This window comes from Vulpes vulpes, chromosome 16, assembly GCF_048418805.1.
Source record: "Vulpes vulpes isolate BD-2025 chromosome 16, VulVul3, whole genome shotgun sequence".
Lineage (NCBI taxonomy): Eukaryota > Metazoa > Chordata > Mammalia > Carnivora > Canidae > Vulpes > Vulpes vulpes.
Genome location: NC_132795.1, coordinates 49907222 through 49933914, shown reverse-complemented (window position 1 = coordinate 49933914; position 26693 = coordinate 49907222). Strand labels below are relative to the sequence as shown.

General features: G+C 62.3%; 1 protein-coding gene across 2 annotated transcripts in view; it reads left to right on the top strand.

Annotated features, from left to right (window-relative positions):
• Positions 1–533: 533 nt before the first annotated feature.
• The window catches only part of GRAMD4 (GRAM domain containing 4), a 70612-nt gene continuing 44452 nt past the window's right edge, over positions 534–26693 (top strand). Inside the window, exon 1 of one of the 2 annotated variants that reach the window (XM_072742458.1) lies at positions 534–691. In XM_072742458.1, the coding sequence (XP_072598559.1) occupies positions 663–691 (29 nt within the window). In that variant the 5' untranslated portion in view covers positions 534–662. Of the gene's footprint in view, positions 692–8831; positions 9003–26693 lie in introns of those variants that run through there. The other variant, XM_072742459.1, reaches the window with a different exon arrangement.

Below are 26693 nucleotides of genomic sequence, written 5' to 3'. Positions count from 1 at the left end.
CGCGTGGTCCTCCCTGCGGGATGCGGGCGGCGCGTGGCCGCCGGCAGGTGACAGTCCCCAGCTCGGCAGCGCTGGCGGCCGGGCGTGCGGGCTTCTGCGCGGCTGTCCCCAGGCCTCCGCCGGGACCGGGACCGGGACCGGGACCGGGACCGGGACCGGGACCGGAGCGCGGGAACGCGTGGCCGCGGCTGGCGGGCCTCGGCGCGGGGGAGCCGCTGCGCGTGCGCGGGCGCAGGTGGCGGGGACGCACGTGGGGCACCCAAACAAAGGCGGCGCCGCGTGACCGCGCGTGCGCGCGCGCGGACCCCCCCCGCCCCCCCGCCGGCGCACGCGCGTCCCCGGGGGCCGCGCAGGGAGGGAGGGAGGGAGGGGCGGGGCCGGCGCGAGGGGGCGGGGCCGGCGCGGGGCGGGGCGGCGTGCGGGGCGGGGCGGGCCGGGGGCGGGGCGGCGGCTGCGCAGGCCGGGCCGGGGGCGCGCAGACTCCGCGCAGCGGGACGCGAGCGCGCGACCTGGCGCCGCCGCCGCCGCCGCCGCCTCCGCGCTCGTGGCCCGGACCCGCGGGGCCGCGTCCTCCGGGCTCCCCGGCGCCGCTGGGCTCCCGGGCGGGCGGCAGGTGCAGCGCGGCCGGGCGGCCGGCGAGGGGGCGCCGCGGCAGCGGGTGAATGAGAGTTGGCCCCGATCTCCGCGCAGGGTAAGCGGCGCGCGCGCGGACGCCCACACGGACCCCGCGGACACACGGACACGCTCCCGGCGCGGCCGGCCCACCCCGAGCCCGACCCCGAGCCCGACCCCGACCCCGACCCCGCGCGCCCGCCAGCCTCACCCGCGGCCCTGGGGCCCCGCGCACACGCCCCGGGCCCAGCGCGGGGCTGCAGCGCGGCCGCCCCCCGCCCCCCGCCCCCCTGCGCGCCCCGCGCCCCGGGCGGCCTGGGAGACCCGGGCGGGCTGGGGCGCTGCCGGGCGCCGACCCAGGGGGCAGGGGCCGGCGACCCGCTCCCGGGGCCACGGCGGCGGCGGAGGGCGCCCGCGACCCCAGGAACGACCCCGCCAGGAAGTTGGGCCACTCGCCGCCCGGCACCCCTCTCCGCCCCGCCTGCCGCCCCTTTGTTCGTGACTTCCAGCCGGTGGGCTCTGCGGGGGCCCGGGCCGCCTGCAGGCCGCGCGGTGGGCTGCGCTGAGGCCGCCCCGGCCCGGGGTCCCCTGGGCCCCCTGGGCCCCCTCCCCTCTAACTGCGGAGGAGACAGGTGGGCCGGCGCACCTGCCCGGCGGCGGCCTCCCCCGCGGCGCGGCGTGGCCCTGGCCGTGGCCGGCGGGAGGAGCAGCAGGCCTCCTCCGTGGAAACATCCTGAGGCCAGGTCGCTCCTGGGGCTGTTGCCAAGCCCTGAATTTCGAGAGGCAGGGAAAATTCAGTCTGGGGGAGACCTTTTCCGGGATGGGAGTCTCTTTTTGCGTTTCCTGTGCAGGTTGGGGAGGAAATAGAGTTTTGAGCCCCTCCCGAACACAAACAGTGAGGCCGCCGGGTCCCAGCCCCCATAATGGCCCAGCTCTGGGGGTTGTCTTAAGTCTGGGCCCCGCAGGATGGGCAGGGGCAGGGCCGCGCACTAGTTAAGAGAGGACTTGGGGGTCTTGCCTCCACTGTGTATCTGCTCTGTGACCTTGGGCGGGAAGGCATCGGGTCTCCATGTGCCTCAGTTTCCCCAGCAGTAAAGGGAGAGGGGGGCTGAAAAGAGGAGTAGATGAGGTTTTGCAGGCCTCGCACTGGGCAGACGCGCCCAGGGCAGAGATCAGAACACCCTGGTGAGGCTGGCGGTGCCCTCTGCCCCCAGGCAGGTGTTTTCCCTGACTGCTCCACTGTGTCCCAGGGCCATTTGCGGGCACACCTTCCAGCTCCGTGCGTGTGTTCCAGCTCTTGTCCCTGCCCTCTGCTGGAATGAAACCACATCCTACGGTTGTTAGCTGGGACACCTCGGATCAGGGGCCTAAGGAGACCTGCCCCTCCTTCCCGCTGCAGACCCTCCAAAACCCCCCACCTGGCCCAGGGAGGGGGCCTGGCCTTCTCCCTGCCTTGGCCATGGTGTTGATCCTTCTGTAGCACTTTGTGGCCATGGGGCAGGAGCCTTGAACCTCCACAGTCTGGACAGTGCTGGACTCATGGCAGGGGGTGGGGGCGCCAGCTTGGTGCTGGGGACTGGGAGGCAGGGGTCTTCAAGGCCTTAGGGTGTGCGCCACACCTCCTCTGCCCTTCTTGCCTCTCAGCTGCCCCAGCTGATGGGGTGTGGGGTGTGGCTGTCCCAGTGGTGCGGCCCGGGGACGGACGGGCCAGGCCTGTCCTTGTGATGTCCGTGTGTTTGCACTTGGGAAAGGCATTTCCTGGAAACTGGTTGGGAAAGTCTTAAAGTTGTGGTCAGTATGGCTCTGGCCCTGGCAGCCTGTTTATTCTGTGTCTTCTACGGACGTGGGTGGGGGGCCCTTCACAGAGGAGGAACCAGGTGGTCTCTCTCTGGACCGCCACGGGCCGCCAGCCTGTAAGGCCCCCCTCCGTGCCCTCCTCTTATCTGTCAAGTCCAGCCAGGAGTGGGTGTCAGGAGATCAGTGGTTGCCAGCTCTGTGTGACCTCCACTCCCTTGCTCCCCAGGCCTCACCTTCACCACCTAGAAACGAGGAGGAGAATCAGGCCTGTTTTTCCTGAATCACCATTTTTGCTCCACAGCAGAACAGAATAGAATAGTGGCTCAGGCACAATGAAACAAAGTGCTATTAGATCCCAGCGAGCCCTGTTGCCAGGGGAGGCTGCGAGCCTGCAGCCCATCCTCTGTGTGTAACGGCGATGTTACAGATGTGACAGCGACAGCGACACCAGCACCAGACCCAGGCCGTTCTTGGTGGAATCCATGTAATCGGAGAGCAGAGGGGCTCTCTTGGTGTTTCCGTGCTGTGCCCTGTGTTGGTTGTGCCATCGGTACCCCATCGCCCCGTGGGCCCCCGTGAGCCCCTTCCAGCTCTCCACGCATTGTGGTTTGGGTGCTTCCGTCTGGAAGCGGGATCTGCATGAGCTGTGTGAAGGAATGGGGTTCCCATCCCGGAGTGGCATGGCTGCAGCCAGCTGCTCCTTTCTGGGGGCGGCCCTTTTGGGGCGCCGGTGTGTTTCCTCCGGTCCCTCACCTCTGGTGTTCGGCTCTGTGTGTGTCAGGGTGGGGGCGCCCCTGCCTAGCGGCTATGCTGGGGACTGGGGACTTGTCGAGCGTTTCTGGAGCACCTGCTGGCTCAACAAGAGCGAGTGCTGGCTGGGAAGGGGGACACCGGTGGCCGGCCATCTCTGAGTTCCTGCCTCCTTCCCTTCCGGGCAGCTGCTGCACCTGTTGCCAGGAGTACAGGAGACCATTTTTGTGCGCGCCTGCTGCCCAGCGGGAGCTCTGACGGCATCGGGCTATGTAACCCAGCATCCTTGCGCTTAAAGAATTTGGAAATGAATTGGGGGAGATGAGACGTGGGCTGTGGAAGTGAGTAGTAGGAGGAATACAGATGTAGTTGCTGGGGAAGCGGCTTCTATTTGCTCAGCCCAGACAGGGGGTGTCTGTGGGAAGCTGCTCATGGAGAATTGGGCCGCTCGCATGGCACTCAGGGGAAGGCCTTTGGTGTGGGGGAACTGGGAGCGACTTGCAGGTTCTCTGGCACTGGTGTGGATTCAGGTCTGTTTTTTTTTTTTTTTTTTTTAAGATTTTATTTATTTATTCATGAGAGACACAGAGACACAGGCAGAGGGAGAAGCAGGTTCCATGTAGGGAGCCCGACGTGGGACTCGATCCCTGGTCTCCAGGATCACACCCTGGGCCAAAGGCAGGCGCTAAACCGCTGAGCCACCCCAGCTGCCCAAGGTCTGTTTTTTTTTGTCATTGGCTTCTTTGGTGGCACGGGGTCTTCACCCTGGGCCGAGTCCTGAAAACACCCCATGCAGAGGGAGTAGATGTTCAAGTCCCTGATGGTCACATGTGGCCAGTGGACCCGGGAGGAGGCCTGGGTCCCTGAAGGTGATGGTCACTCAGTGAATAGCATGTTTGAAGGCCCATCCTCGCCCCAGATTTGGAGTCCGCCGGCGAGGTCAAGAAATGTAATCTGTTAACCTGAGAACTTCAAGGCAGGTTGCTCCGACTTTTCTTACAGAGATGGAGCAAGAGAATGAGGGTTTCCCTAATGAGAGAAAACCACGTTCCTCCGGCCTTTGGTGTCCTGCACGTAGCCTGCACGGAGGGGCCTGGTGGAGACCTTGGGACTGTAATTCCCCATCAATGACCGCAGCTGCCTGAGAGCTGATGTCCAGCGTGTCAGGCATCTGAGTTCTAACCGGGTTGTGATCGTGTTGAAGCCCTGTGATCAAAGTCCCCTGCAGTCACACTGGAAGGCGGGAAGCACCGGCCCGAGAAAACTGTAGTAACAGAAATCACTCAGTGTAGCGGCTGACGTTGGGCCAGGAGTTCTCCCCACATTGTCCCACTTCCACCCCATTGAGAGAAACTGAGGCACGGAGGGGCGGGCTGGCCTACGCCCCCATTTAGTTAAGTAGCAAGGCTGGGATTGGAACTTGGCAATCCCAAGTTGTTTGGCTCTTAACTTTGCCACCACCAGCACCCCCTAATTCCTGTGTAAAGTTCAGTTACATTTCTAGGTTTCTGGGGTGAATAGGAGCAGTAAATTTAGAGTCATGGTTGGAAGTGCCTTTCTGCTATCCAACATGCACCTGTAGCAAGGGCGCCCCTTACCCCGGCATGACAGCCTTCTAAGCACTTTATATGATTGATCTTTGTGACAGCTGGAGGCAGGTGCTATTATTAGCTCCATCGCACCGAAGAGGAAGCCCCAGCTCAGAGAAGTTAAGTAGTGTCCCTGAGGCCCCAAGCTGGTGAGGGGCAGAGCCGGCTTTGAACTCGTAGTCTCTGGCAGAGGAAACTTGATCTTTGCCGCTGTGTGTTCTTGGGGAAGATGCTCAACCTCTCTGGGCCTCCATTTGGTCACCTGTAGACAAGGGAAGATACACAAGCCAGAGGTTTGAGGGCGCAGTGCCATCCACAGAAAGGCCTGGCCAGCTTCCCCGAGGAGGAGGGGGAGGGAGAGGGGGAAGATGGGGGAGGCAGGTGGGCAGGTGCTCCCCATCCCTAGCACTGACTGGTGTTGAGTGGTCATGGTTGGAATCAGGGCTCAGACCGGGTCTGGGGAGAAAGCTCCATGACATGGGGAACCGGGTTGCTCCCCTCTGAAGTCGGGGAGCTTAGAAACCGCAAAGCACAGTGCTCGGTGACTTATTACCTGTCTCTCCAGAACGAGGGATGGGGAAGGGGGGAATCTACCCGGAACTCCTCTGTGCCACCAAACCCAGGTTAGGCTGTGGGTGAGAGAAACCAAACATGCTGGGCACCATCGAGGGCCCCAGGGATGGTGGTGGGGGGAACAGCTTGCCCTCTCCACTCAGGTTCCCCACCTTCAGTGGAAGGTGCGCTGCGTCCAGCCCGTCCCTGTGGCCGGGGGCTCAGGGCTGAGCACGCGGCATGGGGGGCAGGACACCCCGGCCCTGCCAGCATGGAGTGCAGGTGGGGGGCACATCTGAGCCCGTCCTGTGCCCCAGCACCCTCCCAGCCCAGAATGGCATGCAGCCTCCGTTCTGACTGCCCCATCCTCCTTCTCCCTCCCTGTCCCCACCTCCTACTCACAGGACTGTGTCTTCCCCCCTCCACTGGCCGACCCCTGTGTTGGGAGGCCTCTGAGCCCTGCTTAGAGAGGTACCCCCTCCCCTGCTACCTTTGCTCCTCTCTGCTGGAGCTCCCAGGTCTGTCAGCCTAGGGGCACGAAGGGGTGGATGGATGCACTGCCCATAGTGAGCACGGGGGTGGGGTGGGGGGGGTGGGGGGGGTGGGGTGTGTGTGTGTGTGTGTGTGTGGCTGGGGGAGCTGTGGGATTGGGGGAGGCCGGGCTTCCACAGGGAGGGGGGCAGGGCTGGCCAGGCAGAGAGGCGTGTGCTTTTTAAATATCTTTTGAGGCATAATTTACATATCATACAATCCACCCATTGAAAGTGTGCAATTCACCGAGTTTTAGCATCAACAGAATTGTGCAAGCGTCACTGCAATTAGATTTGAGAACATTTCCGTCAACCCAGAAAGAAACCCCGTGTCCCTGAGCAGTCTCTCACTGCTCATCTCTGCCTCCAGGACGCAGTCTGCGCTTCTCACTGAGCGTGATGTGTTTTCATCTGTGTGGCGGTGTGTAGTTGTGGGTGGCCCTGGACCGCCTTTCTTACGATCTTGGTGGGCACCAGGGGTCTGAGCTCCTCACAGCCCCTTCTGTGGCTGTGGCTCACCCGCTGTGTGTGGGGGCCTCAGGCCGTTAGCATACCTGCCACCTCCAGGGAGCCTTCCTAGCTTTCCCCTTTGCACAGGAATAGGACCTCGCGGGCCACCATGCTCCAGTGCTGGTCACCCTGCTCCTGCTTGCGGGTTTACTCCCCTGCCTTCTGAGCTGCCGGAGGGCGGAGGCCCTTCTTTTCGTTTTCTGCGGGCCACTTGGGGACGGTGTCTGGGGCTGGGTGGTTGTAGGTGGGAGTGGGTCCGTGGGGCTCTCCCCCTGGCTTGCCCACTTTCACTGTGTCCTCTGGAGCACCTCAAGGGCAGCGGAGTGGGGGACGCTGGGGCAGGGAGCCCGGAGCCCGCCCGCCCCGCCTCCCGCTGGGTGGCATGCTGTGTGTTTGTTTGCTTTTCAATAGGCTGTACTTTTAGAACAGTGTTAGATACACAGAAAATCACACAGATAAGTCAGAGATTTCCACATACTCACCCTGGGGGCCGGTTCTCCTGTTGTTAATGCTTTGTTGGCGAGAAACATTGTTAAAGTGGGTGCAGCAGTGTTGTTGACACGTTATAACTCAAGTGGTGGTTTACTCAGATGGCTTTAGTTTCAGTCTACAGTCTGTTTTCTACCCCCGGACCCCATCCTCCCAGGATGACCTGCACCTTAGGCCTCTGGAGGCTCCCCGGCCTGGGCCGGTTTCTCAGACTTTTCTTGTTTCTGTTGACCCTGACCTGGGGAAGCGTCCAGTATGCGGTAGGATCCCTCTACTTTAGAATTTATTTAGACAGCAGGAATTCCTCTGCTGGAATTTGGATATCCCCTGGGTGGGGGGGGGGGGGCAGCTTGGGAGGAAGGCCGCAGGTGGGGCGCTCTCCTCATCCCGCTGCTCAGGGCACCTGCTGTCAGCCAGGATGACCCTGCCATGTGACCTCCGTCTCGGGGCTGCGGTGTCTACGCTGCCCTCTGGAAGGGGGTCCGTGTGCCCGGCCCTACTGGGGGGGGTCATACCCCAGCTCCTCTGGGCAGGAGACTAACCTGTGGGGTCTTCCTCCATCAGCAGGACCCCCGCCAAACTCCACGTTCTGAGTTATTGAGCCCAGGCCCCAGCGTGGCCCCGTCTGGGCGGTGTGAGCGCAGCCTGCGCCCCGGCCCTGTGGCTGCCCCGGGCCCACCTGCACACGTCCTGCCCCGGCCTTGTGGCCTGCCGCTCCCCTGGGGGCCCCCTCCTCCCCCTGGAGCGAGGTCTGGGGCCCCGGGGCCCGGGCGCTGCGTGCACTTGTTGCCTTAGGATTGGTTGCTCTGTGTGCTGTCAGCTGGCGGAGCCGGAGACGCACTCGAGGCTTCTAACCGAGCACGTACGCTGTCTCTGACTGCTTCTGTGAGTAACCATCTGTGTCCATGTTAAGTGGAATGTGAGTTCATCCTGATGATACAGTCTGCTCGCTACCACGTGGATCCTTCTGGCCTCCTCTGCTGATCAATAAATTTCTATCCCGCAGCGGGAAACGGGCTCCCCACTTACCATCCATTTCCTTTATTGTTCCTTTCCCGTATGCGTGCGGCGCGGGATTAGGATTGTTACCCGGGCCGTAGGAGGCAGCTTCGTGGGCCCCGGGTGCAGCATGCGTGTCCAGTTCCCTTCACTCGGCGGGGCCCCTGGCGTGCGGTCAGAACTGTGGCTGCAGGGGGGGCACCGGGCGTCTCATCTCCGAGAAGGCCTGTGGCCTGCAGGGAGAGGGAATGAGAACCGGGAGCCCCCGGCTGTGCCTGGTTAGCCAGCCCGGCGGGGATGGGCACAGACTTGGCGTCCCTTTGAAATTTGAAAGCAGGGCTGACTTTGAACACACCCCGGAGGCCTGGCCCCAGCAGCATGAGGAGAGAGGCCGCCAGCAGACTCTTCAGAGCTCAGATGCATCTGGGACGACGAGCCCGGCGGGGCCTGGCTCCTCCTCACCTCTGAACTCACACCTGTGCAGGGGGCAGCCCTGGAAAAGGAAAGCACGCCTCTGCAGGTGGTCTGCAGAGCAGCAGCGGTGCCCTGAGACCAGGTTCCCTTCGGGAAAGGACAGAAGCGAGGCTGTGTGTTGGCTTCCATTTTTGTGTGGGGTCTGTCTGCGGCACGTGTGGGTCCCGCTGGCAGGAGAGCGGGGCTTCCGTTGCAGGCGTCTGAGCCAGGCGGGAGCTGGGAGGCAGAGAAGGCGCCCGTGGGCAGGGGCAGGTGCCAAGGTCCCGGGACAGGGGAGGCCTGAGTGCAGCCATGGGTGGGGAGGTTGCTGAGGAGAGGAGCGGCCCCTGGGCAGGCTCGGAAGAAGGCTAGGTGAGTCTCGGAGGAAGGACACTGGGTGAGTACGGCCCCCATGGGGACTGTCGCACAGAGTGGCACATGGCTGGGCAGGAGTGCTGTGCCCACCGGGCTGTCTGCACCGTCTCTGTGCTCTTCTCTACGTGGAGGGTTCTGGGTCTGAGAGGAGCTGGTCTTGTTTTCTCACCCTCAGGGAGTTCCGCCGTGGACCCGAGAGGGCTCCGGCCCACCCACCCAGCCTGCGTCTGGCGCCTGTGCGGGGGCTGCGTGCACATCTGCCTCTCACCTATTGATGAGGACCTGCTCTGGGCCGGGCACTGGGCAGCGGTGCCTCATGATGGAGCGCGTGGTGGAGGGGCGACAGGTGGGGGCTGTGGGACAGAGCGCCAGCCCTGGCTGGGCTCAGGGAGACCCTGGAGGGGATGAGACAGGAGGCCACAGGAGCCCACTTGGCAGGACAGAAGGGGATTTAGCCTGAGGAGGCGTAAGGAGGGCCGCGAGGCCTCCCACTACCATCCTGCCCTCCCCTGGACCAGCTCTGGGGCTGTGTCTGCGGGGTCGGTGTACCAGCATGTGCCTGTCCCTCTGTGGGAGCTGGGCCGGGCCCCGGGCCATGTTGAGGGGTGCTATGGGGTGCATGGCTGGCTGCATGTGGCCCTACCCCCAGCTGGGCCTCCTCAAAGCTCTTGTCTCCCTGGTCCTGTGGGGGTATCTATGGAAGCTGGTAGAACTGGCCAGGGGCTCAGTGAGCGGGGGCTTTGTGGGGCTGGGGGTGCTATCGTCTCCAGGTGGCCCTTCCTGGGAGTGAGGCTCTTAGGACTTGAAGTAGGACCAGCGGCCACAGTCCTGCTGCCTTTTCCCTGCATGCCTGGCTCCCCTACGGGGTGGCCCCATCTCAGGTCCTTGCCGTGCCACACCCGCATTGCCCCTTCATTCTAGGTTGAGGTTTGTGTGTCCCATGCAACAGACACAGGCAGGTTCAGAGGTGATGGTGGCAGAGGTCTGGGATGGCTGGAACCGTTTGGGGGTCACCGGTGCCCGGCCTGGCCACCTGGGGACTTCAGGCCGGGGCAGCGTCTGTCTGCTGGGAGGGGAGCTCTTGCTGCTCCACGGGTGAGCCTGGTGGGACCGTGAAGGGCCTGGCCTCGGCTGTCCTGCCCACGGCAGATGGGGCGGGAGTGGAGGGCTCCCCAGCTCCGGGGCGCTCTGCAGCGGAGACAGGATGCGTGTTGGCGTTGGCCTCCTGCTGAGGAGTTTGGCATTTAAAATTCCCAAGCGACTTGAATGGTGAGAAACACACACAAACCTTTAATATCACTGAACTCAGACTCTCGCTCCCCAAAGAATCAGGCTAACGAAACACCCACAGGGTTCCCACAAAATCCACACTCCGATGGGTGTGCCCTGTGGCATGGGGGGCGTGAACCACCTCACGCCCTGCGTCCGAGAAGCAGAAGCATGAGGTTCCCATGTGGGCTGGAGTGGGGGGTGCCCGGCTGTCCCAAGCCACGTTGCCCGCTGGTGCTGGGGGGTCCAGGCTGCGCTATGCGCCCCTTCACGGCCCCTCTGGGCGTGTCCTGGGGTCCTATGCTGGCCTCAGCACCCCGGGTGGGTGTCCAGGGGCTGTAGCCCCTTTCTAGCTCCTTCCAGAGACGAAAGTCAGAATCCCCACCCAGGGTCTGACAGGGAAGGTGAGGAGGACAGCGCATGTCTTTCCCTCATCAGCGTGCCAGGTGAGCGGCCAGGGTGGGCTGGACAGGAAGCCACCCAGCACTTGTGACCGTGTGGGGTGGGGGGAGCGGTCCCTGCTGCCAGGCCCTGCCCTGCCCTGCCCTGCCCTGCCCTGTGGGTTGAGCGGATAGCGGGCCTGCTGCACACATCTGGCTCAGAGGGAAGGGGGTACTTTGTTCAACAGCCAGTGCTGAAGAATGCAGGGACATGTGTGAATCACATCGCAAGTATTCCATGAGGAAGTTGGAAGAAGGTGTAAGCGTCTCTGTGTGTGTGCGTGAGTGTGCACGTGCGGCGGAGTGGGGGTGAGGACAAGGGATAGTGGGAGGGACCCAGAGGTGCAGGACCAGAAGGTAGACTGGAAGGAGGCAGAGGTACTGGTCCCTGGAGCCCAGGCTGCCACACAGTGGGGGCTGCAGATAAGTGACTTCGCGGCTGCTGAGCATGTTTGCTGGAGAGGAAGCGAGCTATGAGTCAACCACCAGAGAGCCCAGAAAGCCCTGGGCATCCAGGCTGGGCAGAGCTGCTGGCGGGATTGTAGTGAGGACAGGGAGGGAAGGCGAGGCAGGAGGGGCCACCCTGCCCCCCGCTGCGTAGGCCCTGCCCTGGCAGGCTGTCCCAGGGTCACACCCCTGCGGCAGGTGGTCTGTGCAGGTGGTCTGTGCGGGTCAGGAGGGGCACAGGCAGGTGTCAGCCGCAGCTGAGCACGACCATGGGGGTGGGCCCTGGGGGGTGAGCCTCAGCGACCCTGACCAGGGCAAGTGCAGAGGGAGGGAGGCCTGGAACTCCTCAGGGCGGCCTGGCATCAGCACCGCCATCGGACAGGGTGCCGGGGGGAGCACAGGGCCCCTGGGCTCCTCCTGGATGTGCGGGGATGGCACAGCACCGAGGAGGAAAGTGAATGTTGAGGGCTGTGAGGGTTTGGTGAGGCGGGCTTTGTGCAGATGTGTGTGGGGTGGGCCAGGCCGTGTGGAGGCTGTGAAGGGGAGACGTGGCCTCTAAGAGCCTTACACAGCCGCACCTGCTGCGTTCGGGCAGTGGGCAGGCTTCAGATGCTCCCGCGGCGGGGAAGCAGGTGTCTGGAGTTAAAATAGCCCTGTCCTCTCCCTGGGATCTTCCGTCGGGTGCTGAGCCCCCCAACACCATCCCACGGCTGGGCTTTTCTCGCCCCAAGATGTAGGGGACAGAGAGCCTGGATGTGGCCCAGGCCCGGCGGGTGCTGAAGCCTTTCCCTGGGTCACAGCCAAGCCAGGAGGCTGGGGCCAGTGACTGGGCCTCCCCTCTGAAGCAGAGCCCCTGCTGACCCAGGGCAGGGGCTGGACACGCAGCAGGGATGAGGGATGTGGGGAGCTCCGCCAGCCTTGCTGGTGCTCTAGGGAGGAATCCTTCTGGCCTTGCCCCAGCTCCTTGACCCTCTAGAGGGATGGCTCCCATCTTTGGGGAAACCTTGAGGCCTGTTGGTGGGGGAGCCTTGGATGTTGGGGCCTCACTTCACGTGGCCCAAGCCCGGTCAGCTGCTGGGGGGCTGGGCTGGTCGGGGGCCTGGGGAAGGGCTCCCTGAGGGTCCCCCAGGGGAGGGTGAGTGGGCAGTTGCTCACCCTGGGAGGGGCTTGCTTCATCATCACTTTGCAGATGAGTTAAGTCTGGGTTGGAGGGCTCCTGGTAAGTCGCTGAAGCAGCTCTGCTGCCCCCAGGGCTTGTGCCCCACCTGCCACACCTTTGGGTCCATTTAGGGGTTTTACAGGGTTACCCACTTGTGGGCCTTGAATGGACCCTAACCTCTGCTTTCGGGGTGACCCACCCCCTCCATGCATGTGTGCACAAGGGCCCCCCTCACTCTGCATGGACCTTGTTGGGCCTCCCCCCCCACTTCCTCTTGTGGAGGCTGGGGTGTCAGATTCCTCCCTGACCCACCTTGCCAGCCCCCAGTGGGACCCCCACCGCCACCTGGCCCTCGATGGGCAGGGGTGGGTCTGTCGCACTGGACTGTGAGCTCCTTGAGCACAGGCTTGGGTCTGGCCCGTGAGAGCTGCAGGGGCAAGGAGACCAGCACGGGCGCCCTCTGCGGTGACCTCTCTTCCACTCAGAGCCTGGGGGTGGGTCAGGGACCTGCAGGAGGGGGCTGCGCAGGGTCTGGCTCCTCCTTGGCGCTGCCCTCAGTGGGCGGTGCCTGGGGTTGGGGTGGAGGCGGGGCCAGGGAGGCATCTGTAATCTGGGTTGTCCCTCCCCCTGGAGCCTGTGTCACAGCCTACTGAAGGGGACCCAGCCTTGCTGGGGGCGGCGCAGGAACCCAAGGAACGAACAGTGGGAAGGCTCGCGGGGAGATGCCGCCCGGTGATGGGAGCAGTGATCTGAACCTCCTGGGTGGCCCAGGTTTCAGGCCCACAGTATCCCCCGGTAATGGCCCCGTTTGAGAGCTGGCGAGCCCGGCGCAGAGAGGTGAGGCATCTCAGGAAAGGTCACACAGCCAGAGAGATGTGAGGCTGGGTGATTCCGGAGGCCACTGTCACCCAGGGCCTTGGCACGTCTGCCTGAACCGGCCTCGGGCCCTGGGCTCCTCCCAGAGGCAGGAGGGGTCGGCTCTGGGGTGTGATCACTGCAGCCCCAAGTCCCCCAGGAACTGCAGGACACCTTGTCTTCTGGCGGAGAGCCGAGAAGGTACTGGGGGTGGGTGGGGGTGCCCGTCGAGCAGGTGGTGCTCCTGGGGCTGGGGTGCCATCCCCATGCGCGTGTGAGTGACCCAGGCTGCTGCCGGGTCGGTGGGTGTCTGCTGCTTGCTCATGCCGGCCCTGGCTGGGGCGGCTTGGCTGGGGGAGACGAGGAGGGAACCCCAGGACGGGCGGGGTCACTCGGAGGGCAGCTGAGGAGCTGCGATTTCTACTTTAGAGAAACGGCTGGAGCAGCCGGGTGCCCAGATCCCACAGGCCCCGAGGCAGGTAGCCGTGTCCCCCTCTGCCCAGCGGGTGACCGCGCAGTCCCACTCTATCTTAGAGTCTCTGATCCGAGAGTTTAAAAAAAAAAATGAACCTCACTGCTGCATCCCAACGTGCTCTGTTGGTTTACGAACATTCACCACATCTGAAGGAGGCCGGTGCTGCCACCCTGTCCTGGGTTACCCGCCCCAGAAAGGCCTGTGTCCCGCCCCTGCGTCTCCAGGTGGCCGTGGCCTGTGGCTGCACAGCGTCCCCGCCACGTGGCCCAGGCCATTTCGGCATGTTTGACCGGGCGACCGGGCGACGCGTGTCACCCCGAGTCCACGCTCCCCGGGGCCGGGGCAGGCATGCTCCTGGGGCTGCGGTCCCCCCACCCGCTCACTCAGTTGACTGATCAGCTTCCTTCTTTTCAGTTAGGCAGGTGTGTCTTTTTGAATAATTGACTGCTTAGTCGTGTGGTGCAGCGTAGCGAGGTGAGTTGCTGACATGGAGTCGCAGCGGGAAAGCTCCGGGTCACTCACAGCCAGGGACACGTTCTCTCCCTAATCCTTTTCCGGCTCCGACTGTGATTGGATGGGGCTGGGGAGGAGCCACACCTGCCACACCTGCAGGCTGAGGCCCCAGGCAGGATTCCCATCCGGGCAGCCCTGAGTTCCCTGAGTTCCCGGAGTTCCAAGCCTGCCGTTCGCCCGTCCCTCTGCTGCGTGAGGCTCAAACATCCTGGCAGTCAAAAGAGCCTATTGTGACCTATTTATAAAGTGTTTCAGAATCACTTACACCAGTGTTTTGTCCTAAATTCTGTATAATTAGGAGATATAAACCCTACTCCGTGATTATTTCTGTGCGCTAGCCTAATCTAAATGAGAACTCTCCCCGTGTAGGTTTTGTGAAAAAGAAGCCATTTTAACAAAAACGTAAAAGGAATTGGTATTACCCACACTGTTCCCTCAACGTCTGGAAAGTGGCGCGTCTGTGTAAGTAACCGGGGGACCTTGTTGATGGTTGTCTCGTTGGCAGCGGCAGAAAGGTGTGCAGGGCCTTGTGAATCGGGCTGGCCCCCCTGCCCGGCCGCCCCCCTACACCTCCTTGAAGCTAGAGCTTGCAGCGGGGGCTCCTGGCTGCCACAGCCTTGGTGTGAGGTGTCGGGACGCAGAGGGGCACTTGTGGCCCTTGTCCCTCAGGGAACGTGGCTCGGGCGCCTGTCGGCTGTGGGCTGCCAACATCGCCCTCTTTGTGGCGCACCTGGTGGGGAGGCAGGTGAGGGGCCAGGCTTGCCCTAGGGCCGAGCTCCCGAGGCAGCAAGAGTGGGGCCGGGGAGGCCGGTGGGCTGAGTGTGTCCCCTTCTGGGCCTCAGGGGCGTAGAACCGAGAAGGGCCAGCCCTCAGGTGGCCTGTGCTGCCTCGACTGCAGCCGTGCTCATGCGGGACCCTCCCGTATGTTATTTCCAATGTCCCTGGCGCCCTGGGGCTCGCCACCAGAACAGAACCCAAGCCGGGTCCTTGACGGTAATGCCCTGTGACAGGTGTGGTCCCAGCCCGGCCTCAGCTCCCTGCGCCTGAGTCCTCGTGTCCCTGCCTAGGCCTTTCTGGGGCCGCCACCGCAGTCTCCTTGCCGCCGCTCATCCCTGGGGCTTGACAGCCGCCCAGGCGCGTCCCTCCTCCCTGCGCCCTCTGTGACCGGATCTTGAAGGACTGGTAGATGTAGTCTGGGCTGGCCGAGAGGGTGGGAGGTGGGCAGGTAGGAGGGCACACAGGTGTGGGGACCAGGTGTGTGTGGGGGGGCAGAGGGGAGGGGCCAGAGCAGGGGCGGGAGGGGGGGGATAGTGAGGGACTTCTCAAGGGCGAGCCCCAGGGAGGGCAGGTGTCTCCAGGAGTCTCAGGTGTGGAAGTGGCCCAGGATAGGAGACAGGCTCCTGAGGCAGGGAGCAGGTTGGGGCTGGAGATGGAGCCCCCATGACCCCGGGGGGAGCCTTTGGGCCGGGCCGGGCTGCCATCGGTGAAGCTTGGAGGGAACAGGGTTCTGCGCCCAGCCCCGGCCAGCAGCCCGCAGACCAGATGCAGACGGACACGCCCGGCAGTCTCCCAGGAAGTGAGGCTTGGGGGGGAACTGAGCCCCTCAGGTTCCTGAACAGCCCAGAGGTGATGTGGGGAAGCTGGCCGCCGGGACGGGGTTTTCATGTGGTTGCCCTGGAGGGGATGCCCCTTCCTACCTCAGTGTCCTGGGCTGTGAATCTGTCTGTACTGAGGGGTTTCCCCACCCTTGGGATCCCCACCTTGTAGCTTCGGGTGAGAGTTGGTTGTGCTTCTGGGAAACTGAGGCAGTGCCCCTAACGTCTGGGTGTGGCGGAGGCGCTGGGGTCCCCGAGTGGAAGACCTGGAGAGGAAAGTGGGCTCAGCCCTCTGCTAGGGTTGGCCCTCCGGGGTGGGGGGGAGCTTTCCTGCCTTGACACCCCTGCCCCCTCCCTGTCCTCATCCCGCGGCCCACCCTGCCCTGAGGACTATCCTGTCATCAGGAAACAGTGAGGGTCCCCTGTACCTTTCAGGAGGCTGAGAAACAAGCGCCCAGAGAACCTTTGAGTGGCGCTCCAGAGACAGGTGTCTCTGTCCCACGGGGGTGGGGACCATGGATGAGGTCCACGGCCAGCAGGCGAGCTGGGTCCTCCTGGTCTCCTGTCCTTAAACGGGGTGCTCTTTTTCTCCCTCTGAGCCCTTGACGGGCTCTTCTAGGGAGCTGGAAAGGAGCAGGAGCCAGTCAGGGGCCTCGAGGCGAGTCAGCACGAACCTGCCATCCCTGACAGAGGGCCCGGTCACCCCCAGCTGTCCTTGCTCCAACTGCTGACCCACCGTCAAGGTGGATCGACTTGACCCAAAGGCAGTTTGTGGGTGCTGGGAGGATCGTGGTGCTCAGGTGCAGTGCTCCGAGGGGAGGTCAGGGTTTCCTCTGTCGCCTCTCCCTGGACTGGCCGGGAGGACACGGACTAGGGGCCCAGCTCCCCGCAGACAGTCCCGGGCTTGGAGTCTTACCGGTGAGGTGGCCCCGGTGAGGCCAGAGCCAGCAGTTTGTGCAGGCGTGAATGTGGTTGGCAGGAGCCACACAGGGCAGTGTTTGCTGCGGGGTCACCTATGTGACAGGCTCAGGGACTCTGTGGGTGGATCCCGGGCTCCCAGGGCTCAGGCGGGTGTGCTGTGTGTGGAGGGGGCTGCCTGCCGATGGTCTTTGTCTTCTCGGGGAGCCACTTGATGGGACCTTGTTTCCTGCAGTTTGGGGGTCAGGCCTGAGCAGGTGGCCCTCTGTCATCCCCCTGGTCTTTCCCACTTGGGCCTCCACGTTGCAGAGTCTCGAGGCTATAGGATGGACTCAGCTGCCATCCCCAGGCTGGATGGGAAACCACCCTTCTCGGCTGTGCCAACCTGTCAGTCTGGTTAAGCCAGGTCTCCCCGCCTGCTTTTGGCGTCCCGTGCCCTCCCCTGGGAATCCACTGCCAGACCTTTGGACCCCTTGGCGGGGACGGGCGCTGGGAAGTGGTGCCCGTGGGTGGACAGGGCAGCATCCCCGTGGCCGTGCCGGGTGTGGACACGCGGTGTGGGTGCCGGCAGGAGGCGGCCGCAGAGCCCAGCCGGGGCAGAGACGCGGTGCCGGGTCCCAGGAGCCCCGCGGCCTGTGGGAATGAGATGATGCGGTGAGCTGGGCCCTTCCTTGGATCTGGGGGACTCTGCTTCAGGATGTGTCGCTCACGTTGTAGGGGGTGTGCCCGCAGCGTTTCAGTGAGGACAGAAACACGGCCTGTTTGAGGGCAGGTTTGCCGACACAGTAGGTTTTTATCCACCCTCTGCTCCCACACGTTCCCTTCCAGGTGCGGAAATGGCACGTTCTGATTAGTTGTGTTGTTTTAGCCAATTAAGGATTTGGCAGTGGGCCTTTCTTTGGTTCAACTTGGATGGAAATTCAAGGGGGGTGTTTTGGGTCTCTTCTGTTCTGGAATGTGGCCATTGGAAGCTGGATGGGTGGTCCTCTTGCTCCTTGGCTCTGGCCGCCTGAGAATCCTGGTTGCAGAAGGTGCGGGACATCCCGCCGGGACCCTTCAAGTGGCTCCCTCCCCAACTTGGGGAGACAGTTGCTGGGCTGATTTGCTGGATTCTGGCCCCTTAGGGGTCTGGTTGGCTGAGTTGTGGGGGCTTGCCTGGGGTGGGGACCCCCCAAGGTCAGCCGGGGACACAGGGGCTGTGGCCCAGCGGTGAGTTCTGCTGAGGGGCAGGTGCTGCTGATACTAGAGGGGGAGAGACACCAGAGCTGCTGCTGAGCCCTGGCCCCTCATCAGCTGGGCGGAGCAGTGGGCGGGCACAGGATCCATGGGAGGGAGACAGTAGCAGTGGGTGGGGACAGGATCCATGGGGGGGGGGGGGCAGGAGCAGTGGGCAGGGACAGGATCCGTGGGGTAGGGGGGGGACAGGGGCGGTGGGCGGGGACAGGATCTGTGGGATGGGGGACAGGAGCGGTGAGCGGGGACAGGATCCATGGGGTGGGGGACAGGATCCGTGGGGTGGGGGACAGGAGCGGTGGGTGGGGACAGGAGTGGTGAGGGAGGACAGGAGCGGTGGGTGGGGACAGGAGTGCAGGGGTGCCCAGGGGAAGGTGAGCAGCCCCTCTCCCCCCAAGGGCCGGAATGTGCTGTGCCCCAGGGTCTGGGGAGCTGGCTGTCACAGAGCTAAGGTGGGGACAGAGCTGACTGCCGTGTGGGGTGACTGAGGGAGAATCCCTGGCACAGGGCGGGTCAGGTTTTAGAACCTGGGTCACCGGCCCGAGGCCTGGGATAGGATGGCGGGGCCTGCGTGTGTCATGATGGAGTGTGGGGACGGCCGTTGGCTTTTCAAAGTCTGAGCCATGAGTTTCACGGTCGTGCTCCTGGGGATTGATTTTTCCCACCCCGGCCGTGTCCCCTGTGTTCTCCGTGGAAGGAGATGAGCCCCATTCGACAGCTTCCGCCTCGGGGGTCCTGGCCAGAGCGAAGGCGAAGGCGAGGTGTGGGTTTTAATCACTTGGCGGCAGAGCGACCTCTTCCCCGCGGCGCCCCTTGGTGGGGATTGTGGAGAGCCGGGCTGCCTCAGCACTGCCTTCCTGGGGAGCTGCGAGGAGGGGTGCCCAGGGGGGAGCACCCAGCGCCCATCCCGACTGACCCTAAAGGCCCCGGGAAGTTGCTGGTGGCAGAACCGTTGAGGGGCCTGCAGAGAGGGGCCCTTCAGCCCCACAGCGTTTCTTCTCTGGCCCCCGGGATGCGCGGTCCTCTGCCTGGCTTCTCACGGCTGTGATGCTGGGGTCTCCGGGGCACGCCCGCCAGCTCGTGAGCCACCCGCAGGTGTCACCCGGTCCTCGTCTCCCAGTGTGGGGCATGAGGTCACTGTGGAGTGTGTCCATCACGTGCAGGGTCGCCTTGTCCGCTGCGGGCTTGCAGATGCATGGGGGCCTTTGCCGCTTGGGGCAGAGCTGCTGGCCGGGGTGCTCACACCTGTGTCCCTGCTTCCCCTTCAACCTCTTTGTTTCCTTCCCTGTCCCCGCTCCCTTCTGCTCCACCTGCGTACACAGGCAGGCTGTCCCCTGGGGGGCAGCCCCTGTGTGCTCCGGAGCCACGGTCCCGGTCGCCAAAAGCGCTTTCATTTGCCTGCTGGGCTGCAGTCTGCATGGGGCAGGGTGTTGAGACCCACAGGGTCGGGCTGGTGTGCGCATGCTCACCCAGATGCCCCAGGGCGGGGGTGGGGGTGGGTGGGCTTGGACCGAGGGACCCTTGGGGGGAGGACGTCAGGGAGGGCTTCCTGGAGGAGGAGGCTTCTGTGGCCCCTGAAAGGTGCATGGTACCCAGAGACAGGGAGGATGCTTGTAAACATGGGGTGGGGGAAGGTTGTGTGCTTGGGACCGCCTCCAGCCTGAACCCCAAGGGGTGAGGGACAAGGGGAGAGGTGTAGCTGCGGGCCTGGCCAGAGACAGGGCTTGCCTCCGTCTCGCCCCCGGCTCTGGGCTCAGTCTGAGTCCCTGAGGGGAGGGCATTCTATCCTGCCCCTCGAGGTTCCTCTTGGACCCGTGCTGACCCCAGCACGCAGTGCCCAGGCCCTGCCCCCCTCTCACAGACCCCCGTCCCCCAGGCCTGCTGCCCCCCCCCCCGCCCTGGTCCACTCCAGTGGTGCCTGTGGACACAGCTTCTGGAGGGGGCGGTGGCGTCGGGGGCCCACTGGCCTGTCCCCGCACCCCTTCTCCGGGGTCACTGGGGAGGCTGTCTGGTCTCAGAACCTTTTATAATCTTTGGTTAATGAGGTCACCGGAAGGCCCTTGTTTGTGTGGGTTGGATTACAAAGTAAAACTAAGACATTTAAGAGTATTTATTAAGTTGTGAAAAACTGCCAACTAGAAGCCCATCACAGGTATATGTAAATGGCATGATTTTATTTAAATAAAAAAAAAATCACCATCCCCTGCCCCCTGCCAAAAAAGAAATTAGTGAGGGCGCAGCGCTGGCAGCTGCAGGCTGAGGGGCTGTGACAGGGCACAGCAAGTTCACCAGTGCGCCTGTCCCTTGTGGCGTGACAGCGAGCGTGGGAAACCATGGGATGCCTTAGTTTGGATCTTGTGGGTCCCCCTGGGGACCCCCCCAGGGGTTCCTGGGCCACACCCTGAGAACGGCTGGCTTGGCCTCAAGAGAGATTTCCCTGAAGTGGTGAATGAAGGTCCTTGTCATTTTTTTGGTTTTATTTAAAATCCTTATCTTTTATTTAAAACATTTAGTTTAAAAAAAAAAATAAATAAATAAAACATTTAGTTTTGGGACACCCGGGTGGCTCAGTGGATGAGCCTCTGCCTTCAGCCCAAGGCGTGATCCTGGAGACCCGGGATCGAGTCCCGCGTCGGGCTCCCTGCATGGAGCCTGCTTCTCCCTCTGCCTGTGTCTCTGCCTCTCTCTCTGTGTCTCATGAATAAATAAATAAATTCTAAAAATAAATAAATAAATAAAATAAAACATTTAGTTTTGAAACTTAGTTTGCTGTGGAACAGTCAGTCGGTTCAGGATTCAGGAGAGGCTGAAGCTTGGGATGGGACTCCAGGGCCCTTTCCCCTCCCCCTCCTTCCTCCCTCCTCCCCTCCCTCCCCACTCTTCCCCTCCTCGCCTCCCCCTGCCCTGCCTCCCTTCCCCTCCCCCCTCCTCCCCCTCCTCCACTCCCCCCTTCTCCCTGGTGCCCCAGGGCTGCTGGCCTGCACACTGACAGGCTGCGAGTTCTCCAGCAGAGTATGTGTGGGGAGGGTCCTCACTTCTCGTTCAGACCCTGGGGGCCCCCATCTGCAGCTGCCCCCACGGGTGGACACGTGGACACGAGGGTGCGCCAGCCTCTTCTTGCTGTTACAAAAACAACGCGGCAGTGAAATGACCTGCCCGCGCATCGTTTTGCAAGTGTGAGAGGTTCCTGGAAATGAAATTGTACCGTTACTGGATGTTGCAAAATAGCCCCGTGCACCCTCTCCAAGCAGGGGACCCTGCTCCCTTGTCCTCACGCCCACGTGCTGCATGTTTGTCGGTCTGTTAGGGAAAATGGTTTCTCGATGAATCTTGATCTGATTTTCTGTCTTTATACGTAAAGATTAATTGTCTTTCCGTATGTTTTTAAGAACTGTTTGTTTGCCTTTTCTGGGAGCTGTCTGCATCTTTTGCCTGTTTTTCTACTGGGATGTTTATGAACGTCAGACAAATTAATCCTTCGTATTATGTGCTGCAAACATTTTTTCCTAGATTATCATTTGTTTGACTCCTGACGGAGGTTATTGCCTTGCAGGAATGTGTTTTGAATGTGATCTGTGTTCTTGCCGTGCTTCATGCCTGGCTTGGGAAGGCCCGGCCCAGTCCTGGGGTCCCGGATGCTCTCCTCTGGCCCCTGGGCTGCTTCCACTGTTCTCTGGGGAAGGTGTGAGGTGCGGCTCCAACGCCCCCTTGTTCCGCACCACTACCCGGATATCCCCAGTGTGTCTCTTCCTCTCTGATGGGAAAAGCCATTTTGATCCCAGTGGGGCCTGGGTCTGGGTCTGGGTCAGCTTCAGTACATTCTGGTTTGTTCTGCGACCCCGCTGCCTGTTCACAAGCCATCCCCATGCATGCAGAACGGCCGTGGCTGTGGCATGTTCTGTTACCTGGTGGGGCTCACTCCTCATCACTCTTGATTTCCAGAATTTTCCAAGTTATTTGGCTTATTTACTTTTTCTTAGAAACCTTAGACTTAGTGTGTTTTGCTTTCTCTAAAATCTTTTTATATTTTTTTAGGGGAATCAAATTAGATTTATTGATTACCTTAGGGACTTTGCTCAGGGTGTCTCTCCTTGTGTGTTTGTATATAATCACGTTGGGATTACATAATATGATATATATAACAGGCCGTATAGATGTGATAAGGCCTATAAAACAGCCTTCTGACCATCGTTGAGTGTACAGCTTGGTGGTGTTAGGTACGTTTCTCTTGTGCGTGACCATCCATCTCTGGAACTGTATGGAACTCCGTCTGCATGGATGACTACTGACTCTCCATCCCCTTCCTCCTGCCTCTGGCACCCACCATCTATTCTGTGTCTGCGCTGTGACTCCTGGGGACCGTAGAAGTGGACTGGCCGTGACTGGTGTCCTCACGGTCCAAGCGTGTGGTAGCAGGTGTCAGGATGCCCATCATTCTGGAGGCTGAATGATACTCCGTTGTACGTATAGGCCACGTTTTGTTCATCCATCCATCCATCCATCTATCCATCCACCCACCTAGCCTAGCCATCCATATCTCTTTGAGCCCGAGGTGCCTCCCCAGAAGTGGGATTGCTGAGTCCTCTGGAAGTCTGGTGTTTATTTTCTGGCTCTGGTGCTGGAAATCGGGCCAAGTGTTTACTTGGGAATCTGGTGAAGGCACAGCCCTGAGCCTGGTGGCCTGGTTCCCCAGCCAGGGGGACAGGGCAGCCGTGACGGGGCTTCCACCCAGGCATGGCTGCGAGCCCCTCTGAACCTCAGTGTCCACCTCTGTGTGGAAGGGGGACCTCAGAGACACAGCACCTGATGTTTAAGAAATCCCTAGTGCTGGCCTGGCCCCGAGATGAGGAGTGCAGGAGCCAGGACTCCAGCCTCCCAGAGGCCGGCAGGTGGGGACGGAGGGGGAGGCGGGAAGGCGGGAAGCCCATGGGCCCATGTCTGTGTGGCTCTCAGTGAAGCTGCTGCAGGCAGAGACTCCCCGGGGGCTCCTCTGCAGGAGTCCCCTTCCCCCGAATCCGCTTCCCACGCCCCCCCCATTTCCTTTGCCTGTCCTGCCATGAGGCCCAGTGCTGCCTTTCCCCTGGGTGTCTTCCTCTGCAGCCCGAGGCGGGCTCCTGCAGCTCTGAGTGGCCTTCCCTGGCCCGTGGCACCCAGTGCCCCAGTCCCCTGGCTCCTCTTTCTGTGGTTAGGAAGCACTCGACGGGTCGCTGTGCCCCCTCTGCATTCCCGCACCCACTGCATCTGCTACGTAGTAGGTGCTCATTAAACAGCCGTGTGACCGACTCGTTCGTCACTGTGACTCCTGAGAGCCCGGCGTGTGACCTGCTCCCTGGCCTCGGTAGCGCCTGCCCACGACCCCTGCGGCACGGGTCCCCAGGGCAGCGTGCTGCAGCCAACGCGCAGCTGGCTTGTGTGGCCTGCAGAGCCCACCTGCCGCCAGGCCAGCCTGAGGAAAGACCTCACCGTGGCGGCCACCCTGGAGCTGGGCGGTTATCCAGGCGCCGGACGAGCTGTGTGGCACAGGCCTGTGGCGGGAGGGCTGCTGCAGGCTTGTCCCAGCCTGGGCCGCATTCCTTTCTTGGCCTGCTGGGCAGGAAGTGTGGGGTCCGCCTCTCCTCCCCGTGTGGCTGTGCCGCCTTAAACACGGAAAACCGCTAGTGGCCTGCGGTGCTTGACACCTCACGGAGGGCCCATAAATATCCCATAAATATCCCAGGGCCTGGTCTGCAGGGGAGTGGCCTGGGGGAGCCCCGGGCTAGGCTGGGCAGAGAGAAATCTGGGAAAACAAGGTTGCCTTGGGCAGGTGGTTTGGAGAAACACAAAAGCCCTTCTCACCTCGGGGCGTTTAAAGCTGTGTTTACCTCGGTGCTGGATTTGCATGGGGACCCGGAAGGTCTTTCAAGTGCACCTCACCCACCTTTCCCTGACAGGCTAGAAGCAGGTGATGTCCAGGTGAGGGCCAGGTGACCAGGTGACCAGGTGATGGGCAGGTGACTAGGTGACAGCCAGGTGACCAGGTGACAGCTGTGCTGGGTCTGGAGTGGTGGAGCCCAGTGCTCTGGGGAGGGGGCAGTTGGCGGTGGTGCTTGGAGAGCCTTCGTGGGGGCGGGGGGCAGTGCACAGCTGTGTAGCATGGATTGGGGTGTGCAGGCGGGAGGCAGCGCCTGGGGCCAGCTCCTGTGTCACGAGGGCTTTCTCATTGTGCTGCTTTGTCATTGCAGAGCAAAGGGCAGTGCCCTGAGACCCGAGGTGGGCAGTGCCTTCCACAGGGGGCTGTTCACAGCTGGCTCTCCTTCTGGCTTCCCTGCCTCAGACACGAGATGAGGGATGTGGGGAGGGGCCCCTGGCACAGGGCCTGGGTGGATGGAGTCGTGTGGGTTTCCCCCACCGAGATCCTTCGGCCCCAGGGAGCCTAGACACTGTCCGGGCTGCCCTAGCCTCGCCCTGGGTGACACCTGCGGCCCCTCACCCTGTCCCTAAGATGGGATGGTAGTGAGGCCCACGCAAGGGTGTGATGCTCAGGCTACTGGGGTGGGGGGTGACCCCAGTGCTTAGCGAGGGCACAGGTTCCCCGTTAGTGTACCATGACCTTTCAGAGCATTCTTGTCCCACTGAGCATCTGTCACCATAGGACTAGGAGCAGCAGAGCATGGCCCACAGGCCCAACCTACCCCTGCCACCTGCTTCTGTAAATAATGTTTTAGCGGCCACACCCATTTTGTGGTACAGCAGCGTTGACACGTTGGGACAGGCCGTGTCCCCGCCAAGCCCCTTGCAGAACAGGCTCGCCCGGCCCCGCACGTTGTCTGTCACCGTATCTTTTTTTTTTTATTGTTTATTTATTTATTTATTTGTGAGAGACACAGAGAGGCAGAGACACAGGCAGAGGGAGAAGCAGGCTCCCTGCGGGGAGCCCAGTGTGGGACTCAATCCCAGAACCCCGGGGTCACGCCCTGAGCCGAAGGCAGATGCTCAACCGCTGAGCCACCCGGGTGTCCCTCTGTTGCCGTATCTCAATGGCGAGCCACGTTTGCAGCACAGGCTATTTTCAGACAGCTGCGAGCCACGCCCCTTGCTGCTTTCAGGAACTTGGGCCAGGGCCATGGCAGGAAGTCATGCCTAGCGCCCGGAATTTGGAAGGTGTTTCCTACCAGCTGTCTCATTGGCTGGATCTTCCCAGGTCCTGGTTGCGAAGAGCGATGGAGACAAATTGAAATGAGCTTCCGTGTGTTTCTAGCAGCTTATTTTATTTGCTTATGTGACACTGGGGTGTTTGTGTACCTGCTCCTAAGTGTTGGGCTTTCTTGCTGGCTTTGTTTGGTTTAAATAAACATCCATGTGCCCCTCCGCCAGGCTTCCTGCTCCGTCTCCTCGGCAGAGGGGCCTGTGAGCTGTCACACAGTGAGGGTGGTATTAATAGAGGCATGTGCTGGGGAGGGTAGGATGGCTGAGTCTGTCTGAGGTTAGGGCAAGCACAGGCTCTGGAGTCCAGCGAGGTTGGCCTCTGTTTCTGATGTGCCACTTCCCTCTTTTGCTGCTTCCCTGAGCCTCAGTGTCCCCTTCTGTCAGTTGGTGTAACAGGACTTCTTTCTTCTCAGCATTGTGACTGGGACATATGGCACCTGGGCCGGGGGAGCTTGTCTGTCCTGGCTGAGATCTGGGGCCCTGCACAGGTTTTGGGGTGCACAGGAGGCCCGGAGCCAGTGAAAGCACAGTGCCGGGGTTTGTCCTCCCCAGGTCGGGGCCCTGTGAACTCTCCACAGCAGGTGCGGCCAGCCCCGCCTGGGCTTCCACTCCGGGTCCTGTGTGACATGTGTCTGGGCTGAGGCCCAGATGCCTGGAGGCGGTTCCTCAGGTGGGCCCAGCTCACAACTGTGCTGGGTGCTGGGTGCAGCTCCTATCGCCACTTTAGGAGCAGGAGGGCTGGGCTTGCCCCGGGGGGCCTGCCTCCATAGCCCTGCTCTTGATCCATGGGGCAGGTCGCCAGCTGGGGTCAGAGGGCATGGCCCGGTGGCGGCGAGTGGTGGGCTGAGCCTTGGCGATGGGGCGCTGGCTGGGGCTGCACCCTGTCTGAGCTGCCCGCCCCAGGCTCCGGCCTGCCCCGTCCCTCGGTGAGTCGGGCCCTGTGGTCCTTGCTTCCCCTGCCTGCCCACCTTTCCTGCCTGTGGGGGGTTGGAAGCTGCTCATGGCTGTTGTTTGGTGGGGGGGGGCTCCGGTGTCCTGGACCCTCTTGCCTTGGCTTCTCCCATCAATCAAGCAGCAGCGTCACCACAGGTGAAATGACAGCAGTGCAGGGGTAGTGACATTTGTGAAATGTGGTTTTGGAAAAGTAGGATCTGGGGTTCGGCCTCCTTGCTGCTGCTCACCAGGCAGGGTCCTTCCACGCACGACCGGATATGATCCCCAGCAGCCCTCCAGGGAGGGACTTTCAGAACCAGAGGCCGGGTGCAGGGGACGGCGGGGAACCCACCCAAGGTCACACAGCATTGCGGGTGGCGTCCTGCCCTGGGCTCTCAGGCTGCGTAGACGGTGGGAACCGCCCCCTTCGACTGCGCCCCCTCAGCTGTGGTCGGTGTGACGGATGAGATCGTGCCTCAGGACGCCCGAGGGAGGGTGACCTCATGGAGCAGAGGAGCAGCTTGGCTGGCCGGGCGGGTGGTGCTGCACCAGAAGTGAGAAAAGTGGGGTGGCCACCCGGTGGCTGGGAGTGCCTCGGACAGCAGGAACCAGCTGGCGGGGTCCTGGGCCCTGGGGGGTCTGGGTACTTCCTCTGGGAACCCAAGGGGACTGCAGTGGTGAGGGTGTGGGCTGAGTCTGGCTGCACCCCGGCCTCAGGTGCTCAGGGACGGTGTGTCCCTCGGGCACCCCCCTCCCTGCGCAGTGGGCGCACTGTCTCGGTCCCACCTTCCAGGATGGCCTTGGGTCCCCTTGGTTTTGGGTCCCCTTGCATTTTGACCTTTGTTCCTGTTTCACATGAGCTTCTGTCCCTGAGCCCCACGGCGGAACGAGGGTGGGTGGGAGCCCTGAGCTTCCTGATGTTTCCTTAGCCCCATTACTGTGCGGCTACGGCCAGGCCCAGTGTGGGGGGCAGGACAGGTGTACGGAGCTCACGCCAGCTCACAGCACCTTTGCT